At 33.4% G+C, this 16,434-nt stretch overlaps 2 protein-coding genes across 2 annotated transcripts; both read right to left on the bottom strand.

Annotated features, from left to right (window-relative positions):
- Positions 1-26: 26 nt before the first annotated feature.
- Positions 27-6,031, bottom strand: LOC129886989 (probable glycosyltransferase STELLO1). Its single transcript, XM_055961914.1, has 3 exons — positions 4,028-6,031; positions 858-984; positions 27-783 (listed from the first exon to the last, which is right to left on the bottom strand). The coding sequence occupies exons 1-3, from the start codon at positions 5,713-5,715 to the stop codon at positions 316-318; spliced, it is 2,283 nt and encodes a 760-aa protein (XP_055817889.1). The 5' UTR covers positions 5,716-6,031; the 3' UTR covers positions 27-315.
- Positions 6,032-6,649: 618 nt separating this feature from the next.
- Positions 6,650-13,492, bottom strand: LOC129886987 (polyamine oxidase 1). Its single transcript, XM_055961912.1, has 10 exons — positions 13,309-13,492; positions 12,896-13,145; positions 12,592-12,729; positions 12,420-12,481; positions 12,144-12,298; positions 10,824-10,967; positions 9,606-9,755; positions 7,923-8,177; positions 7,369-7,450; positions 6,650-7,274 (listed from the first exon to the last, which is right to left on the bottom strand). Exons 1-10 carry the CDS (start codon positions 13,358-13,360, stop codon positions 7,060-7,062), a joined length of 1,503 nt encoding a protein of 500 aa, XP_055817887.1. The 5' UTR covers positions 13,361-13,492; the 3' UTR covers positions 6,650-7,059.
- Between the last annotated feature and the right edge of the window lie 2,942 nt (positions 13,493-16,434).

Genomic DNA, 16,434 nt, shown 5'->3' with positions numbered 1-16,434 from the left:
AGTCTGTTTAGAGACAAAAAAAAAAATTACAGGCAAAAATCAATCAACTAAGGTTGTACATCAATTGTCAATGTGTATCAGGTGGATGACAAACAGAGGAATAAGCAGTTATTTATAAGAATACACACTTGAAAGACTGATAGATATTGCTCAAAAGCCATCTCTGAAAAAGGAAAAAAAGAGCTACAAGATTTCGCTATATGCTCTACATTTTTCTTTTTCCTCCAAGTTGGGAATGAGCAGTTGGAAGAGTAACTCTATTGTACATGATGTTATCTTCTACAACTTCTAATATTTTCACAATAACATGAGATCCTAAACCAATTCCATCAGCAAAGGATCACCTGCTGCCATGAGCCTTATCAACTTTATAAATTCAGATTCAGTGGAAACAGCCAATGGGTACACAGCTGGTACTTGAGCAGAATACAGTTTCAACGAATTGGTAGACGATGCTCCTGTCTTATAAACCATTTTATTCAGCAAGGTATCAAAATTCTGAGGTAAATCCATGGCCATGAAGAACATAGGTACAGCAATTTTCTGGTGTATATCAAGATCACCAACTAAGTCTACTAGATCAACAAAGTCCTGAACAAAACGTCGAGGAACGTAGAACACCTCAGAGCCACACAAGGCGATGCTCTGGTCAGTTGGACCACTCTCCTTGTAGTTGACTTGGAGGTGAACGGGCATTGTGCTTACCACTTTCTTCACCAATTCTGCTTGCTTTACAAACCATGAAGAGTCCTTCCCATTGATCATGTTTCGAGATGTAGGCACCTGATTCAATTGATTGTGGGATGAATATTTTGATTTTGAGATAATTGAATTTCATGATGTAAAGGTCATCGTACCTTATTGGCGATCCACAACTTAGATTTGTCGGCTTGCAAAAGGTTCCAGTAGTTCAAAATTGTATTGTCCTGTAGGAAGAGAAATCCCTCTGTGCTATTCAATCTTTCAAATATCCTTGGGAGATACCTAAGAGACGATTTGAGTGTCAGCAACAAATGTACAAACCTCCTCCTTCAACATAGAACCAATCAACTTTTACAAAGCAACAGACAAGTTCAAAGTAATAATTGTATTAAACATGTCTTACTACGAATTACAGAAAATGGCCACAGAATGTGATCAGTTTCGTGTGAAAGTTCCACAATATTACTACAAATAGGATTCATACAGTTATAGACTGGTCCCCTATTGCTGATAAAACAAAACAAAATTCATAGTTCCAGTTGCTATTAAAATTTATGTGATGAATCAAGGATAACACATTATCAAATCTGATAGTCAGTGCTCTTGTTGCATGATATGAGCTTAATCTTGATGAATTAGGAATTATTGTACAAATATTAATACATATCTCGAGTTGGGGAGTAAAGTTTTAATTGCCTGGTAGGTATTCTTTAGCTTGAGGTGTCCACCTGCAGACTATATATACATGTATAGGCTGTAGCATTACTCCATAATCAACATGCCATCTGTATTTCTACTACATGATGCCAATTCCACCTATCTCCGGTCCATTAAATTTCATACCCATCAAATTTCTGTTAATCTCACTAAAGTTATGGCAGCATGAATCTATTAGTCTTACATCTCTTCAAGCTCTTTTTCAATACGGTCGTTTACTGTCTGTGAAATTTTTCAAAAGATTGCTATAACTTGAGACCTTTCATTTCAACATGCTACCAGCAGTTATCTTCTTCTCTCTGTCTCACCCTTTCTTACGACATATTACTGGAAGATGATATTCTTTCCTAGTGGTAGACTAGAACATATTTTTTCATGGATAATTTACCACTTTCTTCGTGAATAGAAGTTAAGGATAAAGGAGTTCAATGTTCTCACTTCCCAAGGTGGGAGAGGTCCAGTCTAACTAGTCAAGTAAAAGGGAGGTGAAGTCAAATGCAAACATCATGCTTGGAGGCAAAGTTATATGCAATATATTTGAAAGAGATAAATTAACAAGTCGAAGATGAGATAGTAAGAGAATGAGATTTCCATGGACGAGAACATATTACCTACAACAATTTAGATCTCACTACAGTCGATCAATATATAAGATCATCCAAAAGACTTTATAACATACTTTGCGCTTTGAATCAAGAAAAGATACCACACCTTCCTTTTGTGTGTGTGTAACTCTCTAGATGGTATCGCTATATAGGTTTGGAAATGCCTTGGAGAAGTTGTATAACTAACCAGTTATTCAATGTTATATTAAAGGGAGGAACAACAATAAATGAGTGGAGAAACAGTATCTTGGTTTCCAGCTACCGTAGTACAAAGGAATAAGCAAAATTATCCAGCTACAGAGGACAAAGGAATAAACAAAATTATCCAGCTGCCGAAGTACCAAAAGTGAGTCATACAAAGAAACATAGGAAAAGAGTGATGGAGTATAGATATAGGAATATTACAGAGGTGACTGAGCACCAATTTGGATTCATGCTCAGTAGATGTTATAATTTTCTAAGAAGATGGACAGAAATTATAGGAAAAGGAAGAAGAATTCCACAAGATATTCAATTACCTAGAGAAAACATATTAGAGTGACAAGAAAAATCTTCTGAGGAATAGTACTTTAGAAGAAAGAAATCCATGTCATATATATAAATGCCATAAATGAAATGTACAAAGAAGTAATACCAAAAAGTTCCCCATTATTATGTTTTATATCAAGGATCTACCTTGAACCTCTACTTGTTTACCCCAGTTATGGATTAACTAACCAATAGTATACAAGATGAGGATTCATGGTGCATGTTATTTGAAGATGATATTAACTGACGAAACTAACAAAGTCGTCAATGAAAAGTTGGAAGTATGAAGATATACCCTAGTTGCACTACAAGTATAGTTCCCATAAGAAGAATGACAGTCTAGTAGATTAGATTGGATTTTGGTGCCTAAAGGTAGACAATTCAAATATCTAGGCTCAATCTACAAAAACGGTGGCATGACATGAAGATATATCACATAAAATGTGGTTGAAATGGAGAAGAGCTACAAGAGTGATATGCGATGTGAAGATGTCTAACAAAGTGAAAGATAAATTATATAGAACAGTTGTGAAACCAGTAATGTTACATGGAAATGCCTTAGAGGCCCATTTCCACAAGATGAGTGTCATAAAACACAAACGTTAGACTGGATACATGGTTATATATAATTAGACAAGTTTAGAAATTATCACATTGGACAGATGGTATATGTAGCACACGTAAAAGGATAAAATTGCAAGGATAACCAGAGATTGTTTGGCCATGTATTATGTACACTTCTAAATACATCAGCCTACAGGTACCATATTATGATGATTGAAGATGATAGTGGAGGAAGGTTGTCCCAAAAGACCAACAATATCTCGGAATCAATACATACCTAGCAAACAGTAAAACACAATGGAAGCAAAGGATCCATACAAGTGATACCAAATTAGATAGGATTAATAATTGTTGTTAAACTTATATTAAGTCTGGTGTTTTGAGGAGTTTAAAAGTTCTGTTTAGACTGATAGATTACATATCAATGCAGGGAACATAAGTGCAAGATTTAGAGAACTTAAAACTGTAAGATTTAGAGAACCTCTAGTTTTAGGTAACCCCTCATTTGTCTCAAAAATACGATTTGCCTAGTATAGGAATGAAATGATTCCAAATAGAGCAAACGTTATATAGACGATTCACTTAATGGGTTAAGAGGTAGTTGCTTGATTAGTTCAATAGCTGGAGGGATAAACTTTTTTCAATTTAAGGAAACATGACAAGTATACTTGGACAAACCAAAAAGAAAGAAAGCCTTTTTTTTTCCTGGGAGGGTGTATGCTATAGGATGTCAAAATGTATCCATTAGAGAATTATCTGGACATAGAAAATGTGATGCAAAGTTAAGGGAAGTAATACTTTGTGTTCCCCATATTCTTGTCCATTAGATGGCAATACTAATTACTAATTAAATTCTAACAAGGTAGAAGAACACTCACTGTATAAAGAAAAGAATTATGATATATACTTACTTGTATACTTGATCCAATTGTCCTTGCTCAACAGCAAGATCTGCATCAGCTTGTGTTGACAGAATAACCACAGTTTTGAAGATCCTGCCATATAACAATCTCCATTCTAATGCAGTTTGTTGCACGGGCCCAGTGACAAACATAATTAACACAACATTGCCAAAATTCTTCCTCCACCTTATCAAGTTCCCGATTTCATAATTCACTGTACCTGATTCCTCAACCCCAAGATGTACAGAAGGTAGTTTTCGGGGGATGAATTCCTTTTTATCTCCACGTTGAACAGTTGCCTTTTGCAGATCCAAATGTACTGCCATCAGTCTTGGCTGCTGATACCCTACAGCAGCCAAGTCTTGCAACCATGCAGCTGTAAATTTGACATCATTCTCGCTCCAAAACCCCTCTAGTGCCATTGAATGGCTCAATTCTAAGATTTTCTCATACAGCCTTTCTTTTTCAGATCTCCAAGAAACTAAAAATTTGATCAAGCGACCCACGTTTACATGCAAATCTTTTTCCTCTGAAAATGGGTATGCTTCAACTTTGTCATCTCTGTGTATCGAAGGAGGATACACTACAACAAAACCACCAATCTCCCATAACAACCGTTGTGCCCAATAACCTCTTAAGACATCAGAAGCCATGGTACTGACTGACACTGGAAGCATCAATGACCAAAATGCATTATAATGAAACAACGTGTTGAATGAATTGATCGGCACCATTAGACTTTGAGGCAATGCCACTTTCGGGGCATGTTCATCAAATATAATATCAAGTGCTTCTGATCCAACCTTCCTTGTGGAATAAAAAACTGAATCAACATCAGGTAGCCCATTTGATATTCCCTGTTGTATGTACTGTCGTCCTCCAGACACTTCAGTATAGAACTCTTCGTGATTTACAAAACCAACACTTTCCAGTGGCAACCCTCTAGGCCAAACTGACCTTTGGCCAAAATGTATATAAGGATTGACAACAGTCTTATTTTCAATCTCAAGACTATACTGCAAAATCCTCTGCTTCTTAGTAGTGGCACCATCCAACTCCAAATCAAAATGTTTCCCAAGATCCCCACCAATCACTTCCCCACGATCATCAGCATCAAAAATTCTCTTTGCACCATGTTGGATTGCAAAAAGATACCCAACACTCTTCCTCACATAAGAATCATAAGGAAGGAAATCCGCCACCCTAAACCCCAAACTCGCTTGTTGTTCCAGAGAAAGATATATAGCACCTTTCAAGTTCCAATCTTTCGGGGTTCTTGAATTGCCTATTGCAAGAACTTGCCAACCCTTTAACCTAACAAGACCTTGGAGTGGACCGGATGGGTAATCTGATACAGACACAATAATCCATTGCTCTGAATGAAACGACGAAAAGGGTGAGGACTGATCTAAAATTGGCTTTACTGAATCAAGATCAAGTTTTGGTAACTTTGGTTTCTGAGGCTGACTCTGGTGGGAATTTGGGAAGCATAGGAGTGTGGTGGGTACAGTGGAGGTACGAAAGTAGAAAAGGGCTGCCACACTAATTGTTAATAGGGAAACAACAAGTAGTTTAACAAAGTTTTCAGATACCCATGTGGAAAAATCAAGATTTTTAGTCTCAGAATAGTGTGAAACTTTGTGTTTTAGAAAAAGGGGTTTTGAGGGTTTAGGAGATGAATGATCTTGGACCATCATTGAATCAACGAAATACAGAAATATACACTACTTTCTGAAATGGGTATTAGATTCAAAGCTCATTGATACCACACCCTCTTCTTCTTCTTCTTCAAATCAAATCAAATCAAGAAAAGAAGAAGAAAAACACAAGATTTACTACTACTTTCAACTTGAAAGACTGTGAGTCTCACCCTTGCAGTGTAAAGGGGCTATTGATCTTGAATCGCAGATTCACTCAACATGAGGGAAAGACACACCGACAGTTTTGTTTGTTTGTTTGTTAACATTTCCTTTTCGGAATTTAGGCGGCGCGTGACGCATAGCCAGCCTTATTTTTCTATTGGTAGCTACTAGCTGGTTATCAATCAATGTCAATATTGTAACAACTAATTTTTTTAATTATAACAGAAAAGATTAAAAGTAATTAAGATACAAATACTTACTTTTTTGGATAATATGAACATTGTTTATAATAAAAGTGGGTCCTAAATATAATTCACATAATTGATGTAGAGGTGTGTCATACTTCTGGTAAACCATTTTCAAACAACTATAGTTAAGGAATTTAAGAATAAAACAATCAGTAATAATCCAGAAAAGAGCCTCTATTCGTATTTTAAGGTGACTAGATGACTATATTTATATAAGTACAAATAATGGTTTTGTTTATATCTTAATTACGTTTGGATCTGAAGAAAAGAAAGCACTTTCTTTAGTATTTGTAAATTTTATATATCTAGCTTGGGAGCTATTGGCCAACATAATTTATTTAACTTAAAAGTTCTAAAAAAACAGGCGCACGAAGACTCAGGCATGACCCTTCAATGGAATGTAACAAATATTAAAGAGCATCTGGAAGTTGAAAGTAAAATTATGTGAAACAGGATCATGTTCTATTAAAGAATGAAATAAAAAAAACTCAAACATCTCAATCAATCGACACAAAACCAGAAGACCAAAGTAATGTTTTGATATACAGACTTCAGGATTACATTAGGAATAATAATCGATGAACAGAAGAAATAAGATTGAAAAGCAACTGAACATAGTCAGTCATCTTGTTACTTAATTTTCATGTGTTGAATATCATTAGTACTGCGCATTTGTCACCATGATACCTTTCTATGACTTTACTCCTAATAACAATTGTATGTATCTGCAATGAATTTCACAAATGAATATCCTGGAAACTACCCTATATCCTTCTTCTCAGGGAGAGGAATTGTACGCACCCCTGTCAAGTTTCTCTGCTCCAACAAAGGACTTGTACCGTCTTTTTGTTGGAGTCCAGCAAACCGAGTTTATCAGTGGTTGGATAGCAAGATCTGTCAGAGTAAATTTTATCCAGAGGTTCATTTAGTCTCATAAGATAGCCTCTGAAAGTCCCAATTTGCTGTTACTAAGGAAGAGTTGTCGTGGAATATCACATTTGTGGAGACTTGATACGGTCTCAGCTTGTGTCAATGTCAAAGATCCTGTTAATGCTAGCAATGGTTCTAACAGAAAAGCTTGACTCTCATTCTTCCTTCCATCATCCCTTCTCATTTTTAAAAGTAAAGCATTGGTAGTGTCTATACCTGCGCAAAATAGTCATCCCAAGAAACATATGAAATCATGGTTTTTGTCCAATTGATCGTTGCCTATGGACCTTTTTTTTATAGTTGAACTAACCTGAAAGGTAACCTCCATGGACATAGCCACTAAATTTTTCACTTGTGTGTTCTCCTGTGAAAAATATCCGCCCCACTGGTTCCTGATGAAAGAAAGAATGTCATTGCAACAAGAGCATTAAAGAAGGTGTTTTCTCAAGCATAGTTTGTTCCCCATAACATTGGCTAATCAAAGTTCGAAGAAGCTATTTCCAATATCTATGCAGTTCCAATTGCTAGTTCTGTAATTTAAATAAAGATGGAGGAAAATTCAAAAATCAACTTAAATAGAGGTGTTCCCAAAAATTTGATGGCTCAATTCAATTAAAGGTTGTTTTGCTGTATAACAGTCTCTGAATATTAGAGTTGGCCATCTTTTCTGTGTAGTAGTCCTATTCTATGTTGTCTTGACATAAAAGACTCGCAAAATGAGACAATTCTTCTATGACACAATTGTACAATTTAATCAAGAAAGTCAATACAGTCTCGTGTCAATTATTTAAATTATGTAAATTTGTTTAGATTGGACACTGTAAAATTACTATTGGCAAGTGAGAAAAGGGGATGATTGCTAACCTTAATATCATGGACGAGTTGATGATTTGCATATATGGGGTAATTACTGTAGCTACCACACTGAAACCGATTATTCCACCAGCGTGGGACTAATATGTCGGTGGCATCGGGAATGTCAGGCCCAAACATATTTCTCAACACTTCCATTGCTTCTCTTAATGTGTCTTGATCAGATTGAGCTTCCACACGCTTCGACTCACCATTTGTCAAGGTTACCACTAGCATATTGGAGCCCGGGTAAGCATTTTCCATGTGCTGATGAATGAAAACAGATCAACATCAACAGACAGCTAGAGTAGTTCTTGAGCACAAAATGATTTCAGGAATGAATAGGTCCTCCATATTATGAAGCTAATTGAAAAGCGTTCAATTTAAAAAATGGAAGTCTGAAGTTGATGCAAGTGTACTATTGTATTCTCTCAATGAGACGTCTTAAGATACATAATTGGCGGTCAAGTTATATTGGTATCTCCAAGATGGGGGTTGTAGCATGAGGTATTCATAAAAAAGCTAGTATTTTCATGTTGTGTGTATGTGTGCAGAAGCCAAAATTATGCTCAGATGAGTGTACAATTGTATAACCAAGAAAATTTCTTTGTGCCTAATCAATATATGGACACGAGTCAAGCAATATACTGATGTTTACATAAGGAAGTGGTACTCAAGAATTACATAGTGCATCAGAAGGATCGACATCATTTTTAAACTCATCAAGAACCTCTGAGATTAGTTACTGGAATATATATAAACTCCAGGATATCAAGAACAGAAGCCTAGCCTACTCTGTTAATGAGAAGAGAAAAAAAGGTTACTGGCTCTAATCTTACAGATAAACACATTTAGATAATTTGAGCTACCCCGTCAACAGTAGGACTTATGCCAGAGAAAAGGAATTGTAAGAATTGCAAATGTAATGCAAACACATTATATTATTATATATTAGAAATACTGAAGGTGATGTACTTCTGGTGACCCTGATACAATGGGATGCTGTGATAGCAAAGTAAAGTGCCTAGTAGTAGTGCAACCCCAAATTGGGAAAACGAGAATGATTAATTAAGTCTGCAAATTTCTCCAGATTCATAAAGATGCATGTGCCTCACCCACGCGTACAGAGCCAGTATTACTTAATGTTAATAAAATGTTGAAGTATCTAATGTGGGCCACATAATCACAAGTAACGACAAAATTGCATATTGTATTAGCTAAACCACAGTTCAGATCATCAGTTTCCTGCGTTAATCCATTCATTAGACAGACAAATTACGGCTGTCACACATGGTTTTGTTTTATTAAGAAATACACATAGAATGACCTTGATATCAAAGTCCAGATTCCAAATGGTGATTAAATATATGGAAATAATAGATTAATAATAAGGAAAGATAATTGGAGCAAAGTCAATGTACTATTGAGCCCCTTATAGTATTTTAAGGCAGTCATTTTGTCGCAAAGTTGCAGTATCTTTGTATTAAATTATAATTTGTCTTTGGACAGAGAAGAGAATGAAAAAGAAGTCCTCTTATTAACCATATCCCTGAATGTGCGAGGACTTGACAAAGGCCAAGATGAAGAAGTTGTAATGCAGGTAATGAAGTAAAAGAATGCAGCAATGTGCATTATGAGAATTGGAGAAAACGTGCATTAAAAAGATGCAAAATTTAGACAATAAATTGTGCAAACCTGCCAGAAAGTATAGTAGCCTCTTCGCTCGTGAGCATAGATGAAGAACTCCTTTTCAGGTTCACAAGGCCAGAACTTATAAGGAAATTTGAGAAAGATCTTTGTATAAACCATCACATCCAAGTTTCTGACGGCTTCCATCTTCCATCTCTGTTTCAATTAACACAAGATCATTTCTTGCAATAAAAACAGAAGAAAAGTAGGGTACAAATGGTGAAAGCTGATTTCAAGTAAATTTGAAACCGCCGTGAAAAAAAAAACGATAAATAATTAACCTTTGCATTAATAGTTTGATCACAAAATTAATAGTAAATAGTTTATCTAGCACTATAGAGATTTGTATGTTCACCGTAGACACATAAAGTTACTCCAAGTACACAAACCAACTTATTGTGTTTGCTATCAATTAAATATATTATTGATTTAGACATTGACAACTAATAAATAGCAGCCAATCACCCTCAAAAGCTACAAATAATTTATTTTTATTAGCTACAACTACGAATTGCCATTTCTAATAACTGATGATAAGCACCATCACTATCTGGATTCTTTAATGTATTGGTAGGTTTTACTCCACTATATTAAAATAAAATAACTGAGCGCTAATAATAATTTAGGAGATAAACTACCCAATAATGAAAATGGTCCAATTTGAAAACAAATCAATGCCAACAAGTAAACAAGCTGTATATCAACTGCACATTACAGTCCAAGTAGTCCATACTTACCAAGTCCAGCAATTAATATGGGTAGCTCACTGTCTAGAAATGCTGACCTCTTGAGTATTTAATATCCCATACGTTCAGAATCCCAATAATTTGCAGGTGACCAACTTTAGGTTGTTTAACCGGAACAGGGGACCCATGTTAAATCCTAGCCATAAACCTCAAGCTATTCCTACTACATTATTGGACTGAAATAAGTGCGATGCACTTTTTGTGAACATCAAAGGCTCAAGATCTCAACAATCCATCCATGTGCACGTGAAGCAAATATCTATCACTGATACATCACACGTGTTGTTATCGTTGGCTTTAAATTATTTGGTGGGCCAGACATAAAGATTCATAATTTAGTATTTCCTCGAAATTTATAGTGATTTTTCTCACTCGCACACCTTGATCGATGTGTATTAAAAATAGTGAATTCAGTTGAACCCTCAAATGATGCAATATGCCTGTATAGTCAAGAGATTGAAAGAGTGAGGAGACGTACAGGTAAAGGGGGTGAGAAGGAAATGAGGTCGCTTTGGAGAACACCAATGCTAACAGACAAAATCACATAATTGGCTTCGTAAAGGGAACCATCTTCTGTCGTCACCAAGACGCCGTTTCTCGAGTGCTGCACTTCCCGAACAACCTGCCCCAATTCCGTGAATTGTGAATTACTACACCAATATTTCATAAATGCAGCATTTATTCAAATGTAGCATTTCACAAGATCAACACAAACAAACACAGTTGCCTAGACATCCTAAAAAGGGACAAAAAACCAATCCCATCCGCAAAAATCTGCACAAAGTCAAAACAAAGAAATACTACTACTCTACATAACACTCTATTTTTGAATCAGTTGGCCGTCCACTGTATGGGGGTGGAATTGAAGGATTATTACTAGCCTCCTCTTTGCTATATTTAATGGATCTTTGGACCCACGTTTGATTGCATTATGTAAAAGTGGCATTTTCTAAGAGGGGTGAAAATGAAACACACATTCAATAAAAAATAAAACCATATCCGACTATAATTGTTCATTATTGACTTGATACAAAAATTAAAAAATAGCAATTGATAAATTATCTTTATTAAATACAACTCATCTAAATATTAAAAAATAAATAATATTTAATAGCATGAATAAAATAAACACATCATAATAAATTATTTATTAATTTTATAAACAAAACAAATAATTGAATATTCTAAAATAATATAGTAAATGAGTAAAGATGATGAATGGGAAAGTTCTCTCTTTATGGTACTTATATAATGATGAGAAACAAGTCTCTATCATTTTATTGACTGATATCATCATATCAAATCAATCCACACACAAAAAAGAAATCTTTATTTTTGTATGAATCGAAAAACATCTTCATAGGTTATTTCGTTTTCCTTTTCCATGCCTTTTTACTTTCCATGATTTATACCATCTTCCAATAACAAACTGCCCCGAGTTACTATAACATGTGATGAAATCTCTTAAAAATTACAACTTGCTTTTATTTCTTTGCTTAAATAGGGACTACTACAACTTAGTAAAGCACATTTACGAAGATTTTTTAATAAAAATTAGAAGAAAAAAATGTCCTTTTCGGCAGACTTTTGGTGGGTCATCAATCAATCTTAACAGAACCCAAAAAAAAAGAGAAAGAATGATAAATTACTTCATGCAATAGTAAAAAAAAAAAAAAATCTTATCAGTTTATCACACCTTTTGTTCATCAACTTTGCCTACCATTATCTTCTACAGTAGTTGTCATAAATTGACCCATCAAGAAATTAAAAAAAAAAAAAAGAGTAAATATTAAATTACCGTATTGAGCTTGAGTCGGCTGTCCATAATTTTACCCTCAGAGGTAAAAAGGAAGTTTTCTGCCATTTTATAAAGCAAATGTTCATACCCTCTTTCATCAGCAACAAGAAATTCTCTCTCTCCAAAATCCACATAGGTTGATATTGGCTCAACCTCTGTAAAATTCAATAACAAAAAAGGTAAAATAAAAAATGTACTCATAATTACACTGCTACTTTTCTCTCAAAAAGAAAAAAGTGACACAGAGTAGAAGGAATTGATAATTGGAAAATTGACCTGCCATTTCAAAGTCATGGAGAATGAAGTCAATCGCTAGTTCTATTGGTGTTTTTGGAGTACTGCAAGAAAAATCGAAAATGACAAAAGGAAAACTATGAGAATTTTGTTAAAATAAGAACAAAGAGAATGAAAACAGAGTGGCGTTTGTATATGTAATTGTAGATCATACGACGGCGTTTCAGTAGAAATGGAGGTATCTTCAGTGGTTTCATGATGGTTTCCTTCTTGGCTTCTCAGTTTCTGAATAGCCGAGTCCACCGCTTTTTTGTACGAATCTGCCGCTATTCCACTCGGAAATATCTTCCCACTGTAACACAAAAAATCAATACACACACATTAAGCTGATAATAGGTCGGATCCTAACGTAGATAAATGCTATCCAACTTAAATGATTGAGTTTCGTATCCAGCACGGAATTTTTTAAAAAAAAATTAACAACAATTCATAGTTCAAATACTTTTTTTTTTACGAACCTGTGATCATAGATGTTATAACGAGCATTACTGTAATCGGAGAAGCATGTTCGGAGATTAGACTGAAGTGCAAGTTCCCATACAGGATTAGCTTGTTTGCCGCCGACACCGGCGATCCAACCGGCACCGAGTTCCACCGCTACTCCGCCGAATTCCTCCTTCCTTATCCTCCCGCCTATCTTATCAGCCGCTTCCAATATCACCACATCATCCACTCCATTCTCCGACAACACCTTCGCCGCCGTTAAACCTACATAAAATTGAATGATTCAAATCAAAATTCGCATCTTCTCTCTGGTGAATGCAGAGACATGTGAAAAACAGAAGCGGATCGAGAATTCAGATTTGACAGGTAAGGACTAATTTTCAGCATATATTTGTACTCAGTGTCGAAATTGAACGCAATAAACTACCTGAGATGCCGGCTCCGACTATGATTACAGAGGAGCGACGGGGAGTTTCCATGAAAGAGGAAAGGGGGGAAGCAGAGAATGTTGAATGTTGAGTTTTTTTTTTAAGAGAGATGGCAATAGAAGAAGAAATAGCGGGAGTCGGTTTTTATGGTTTGGTTTCAACCGAATATTGGGGGAAATACCTTCTTTCCTTTAATTTACTCTATATACTCTATACTACTACTACTTTTACTGTAATCGGAATTATCCAACGATTTTTTAAAAAAAAATACTTTATTATTAAGGATTTAAAGTAAGTTAGTGTCTCATTTCAATTTATGTGACATAATTTGATTCAAAATAACCTAACACCTGAAAATGTAGGAAGTGAATAAATATTTGTTTTCCAATTCACTTAATTGACATTGGCACCAAGTTAATTAATATGAATTAAAGGGAATAGTAAGGAATACTTTCTTTGTTTTATTTTAAGTGTTAATATTTGATTTGGCACACAATATTTAAGAAAAAAAATTATTTTAAAATTTATAGTTTAAAATATTTTTTAGATATTTATGTGGTTATAAATTATTTCATTAAAGGTAAAGAGAGAATTTTAAAGCTAAATTATTTTTAATTATAATAAAATGATATTCTTTTTTGGACGGACTAAAAAAAATTCTGTCATATAAATGGGACTAAGGAATACCCCCTCCGTTCATCTTTATTGTCCAACATTGACTTAACAAACACTTTAAGAAACAATAAATAGTACTCTCTCTGTTCCTATTTATATGTCATCATTATTAAAAATAGATTGTCTTTGATATTTGTCATTTTACAAAATCAATGCATAAATGATACTATTTTTTCTATTTTATCCTTGTGAGTTATTAACTTTGAAATATACATGTGACCAACATAGAAAAACTAAGTAAATAATTAATGTGCATTGATCAAATTAATTAATCAAAATAAATTAATTCACGTTCATTGACTGAAAATCTGACTTCAAAAAAATATTAAATAAGGGTAGAATAGTAAACTTACTTAATTTTTTAATGCACGTAAAATCTAAAACAGTGACATATAAATAGGGACGGAGTAGTAGGAAAATATTACTATATAATTCTTTGAATATATTAAATTTACTACTTTGAAAAATGTATTAGATACTTCCTCCGTCCTATTTTAGTTGTTTTTGTACAACCCTTAAGAAAACATTAATTTGAAGCGTTATTTGACTAATATACCCTTTATTAATTCTTTAATCTTTATCTATTTATGTGCCTCTTAATTCTAAAATAACTAATTAAAGTTGGAAAAATATAATTAATTCTCTCTTGATTATTTAAATTGACAAGTATTTTGGGACAACTATTCTTAGTATACATGACAATTAATATGGGACGGGTATTGAATAGTACTCTCTCCGTTTCTTTTTAGTTGTCATGATTTTCTTTTTAAAAGTCAAACTATATGAACTTTGACTAACATTTTAAGATATATTTTTTTTAATATTAATATGAAAAAATTATAACTTATAGTACTTTTCGTATGGTTTTTGAATATCTAATTCTTTGCTTTATAATATTGAGTTAAAGTAATATAATTTAATTTTAAAAATTAGTCAAATTGACTTTTGAAAAGCACAACATGACAACTAAAATGGGACGGATGGAGTATCTAATAGCAAGAATAAAATATACACAAAAAGATAAATAATTTATTAATTTTCTAAATTAAATAAATATTATTAAAAATTTATTTTTAATAAAGTGAACAAGTAAGATAGACGGGAGGAAACAATTACTTTCCAATTCTCAGACAGCAGACTAGCTAACAAGAAGGGCTCATAAGTCATAATCCTTTCCAAAAAGGAATTCAACATCTGAGTTAGTGTGTGATATTTATTGAAGGAACAATAATTCACCTTTCGATTTTTTGTAGAATAAGAATTGGATCTAAAAGAGGAAAATTGCAGAAAATAATTAATTATACAGAAAAAGAAGTTGACAATCTAGAGAGTAAAATATACTCCGTTCTATTTAACTATTATTTTAGCTTTTTTCAGGTCATCAAAAAAATAAATAAATATATATATATATATATATATATATATATATATATATATATATATATATATATATATATATATATAAAATTAAGCTATAGCTTATTAAGTTACTTATGTTTGTTAAAAGTAGAGTGATAGCTACTACTTAAGTATTGTGTCATTGAAGGTATAGCGGTTAAAAATAATTATCAACTTTAATTCTGAATTCTTAAAATATGTGGACAATTAATTTGGACGCGGTGCATTTACAAATTAGCTAATTATTTTCCGTGTAAGATGATAAGATCAATTTGGAATCAGAGATTAATTTATCGTATAAAACAAGTATTGCTTAGGATAGGGAGGGGAGAGCATCAAGTGATAAGGAAAATAATTTTCCTTTTCATGTCATAATTTATAATTTTTTATTGTACTTTTTTTTTTCATTTAGGGACGTTCTAAAACATTTTAACATGACTCCATCTCTATACAACTTTGGTTATAATTTCCAATAGTTCAAATTCATCTCTTCATTCAAATTTCAAAGTTTGAACTGATAAATTTTTCATAAAATTTCTTTTTAACAATTTATTATTTTACTATCAATTTGAACATGCATGCATCTTCTCTTTGATACTCATCGTAGACATGAAAATTTAATTGAATTTTGCTCGTCATTTATTTTTGTTGTTCAAAATTTTGACAACCCAAAAAAATTATTGATCAACTTTTTGACAATATAAAAATTAAAAGCTTTAAATCTTAAATTCATAATATGTTGATCAAGTCAAATTTTTGATTAATAAAATTGGATGAATGTTTAAGTTAAAATTATATGATTTAAATGAGTCTAATTACATTCGCGTCATTTGTTAAGTTGATAAGACAATCCGTACTCATGCTCTTCAGGCTTAAAATTTGCTAGAATTACTTGATGACTAGAATTAGGGGTGTACATGGATCGGGTTGGTTCGGATTTTTTACAAACCAAACCAAACCATTTGTGTCGGGTTATTAAATCTATAAACCAAACCAAACCAATAAAAGTCGGGTTTTTCGATATCAATTTTTCTCGGATTTTTCGGGTTTTT

This window comes from Solanum dulcamara, chromosome 4, assembly GCF_947179165.1.
Source record: "Solanum dulcamara chromosome 4, daSolDulc1.2, whole genome shotgun sequence".
Taxonomy (NCBI): Eukaryota; Viridiplantae; Streptophyta; class Magnoliopsida; order Solanales; family Solanaceae; genus Solanum; species Solanum dulcamara.
Note: the sequence above shows the minus strand (reverse complement) of the source record. Positions and strands in the feature narration are given on the sequence as shown.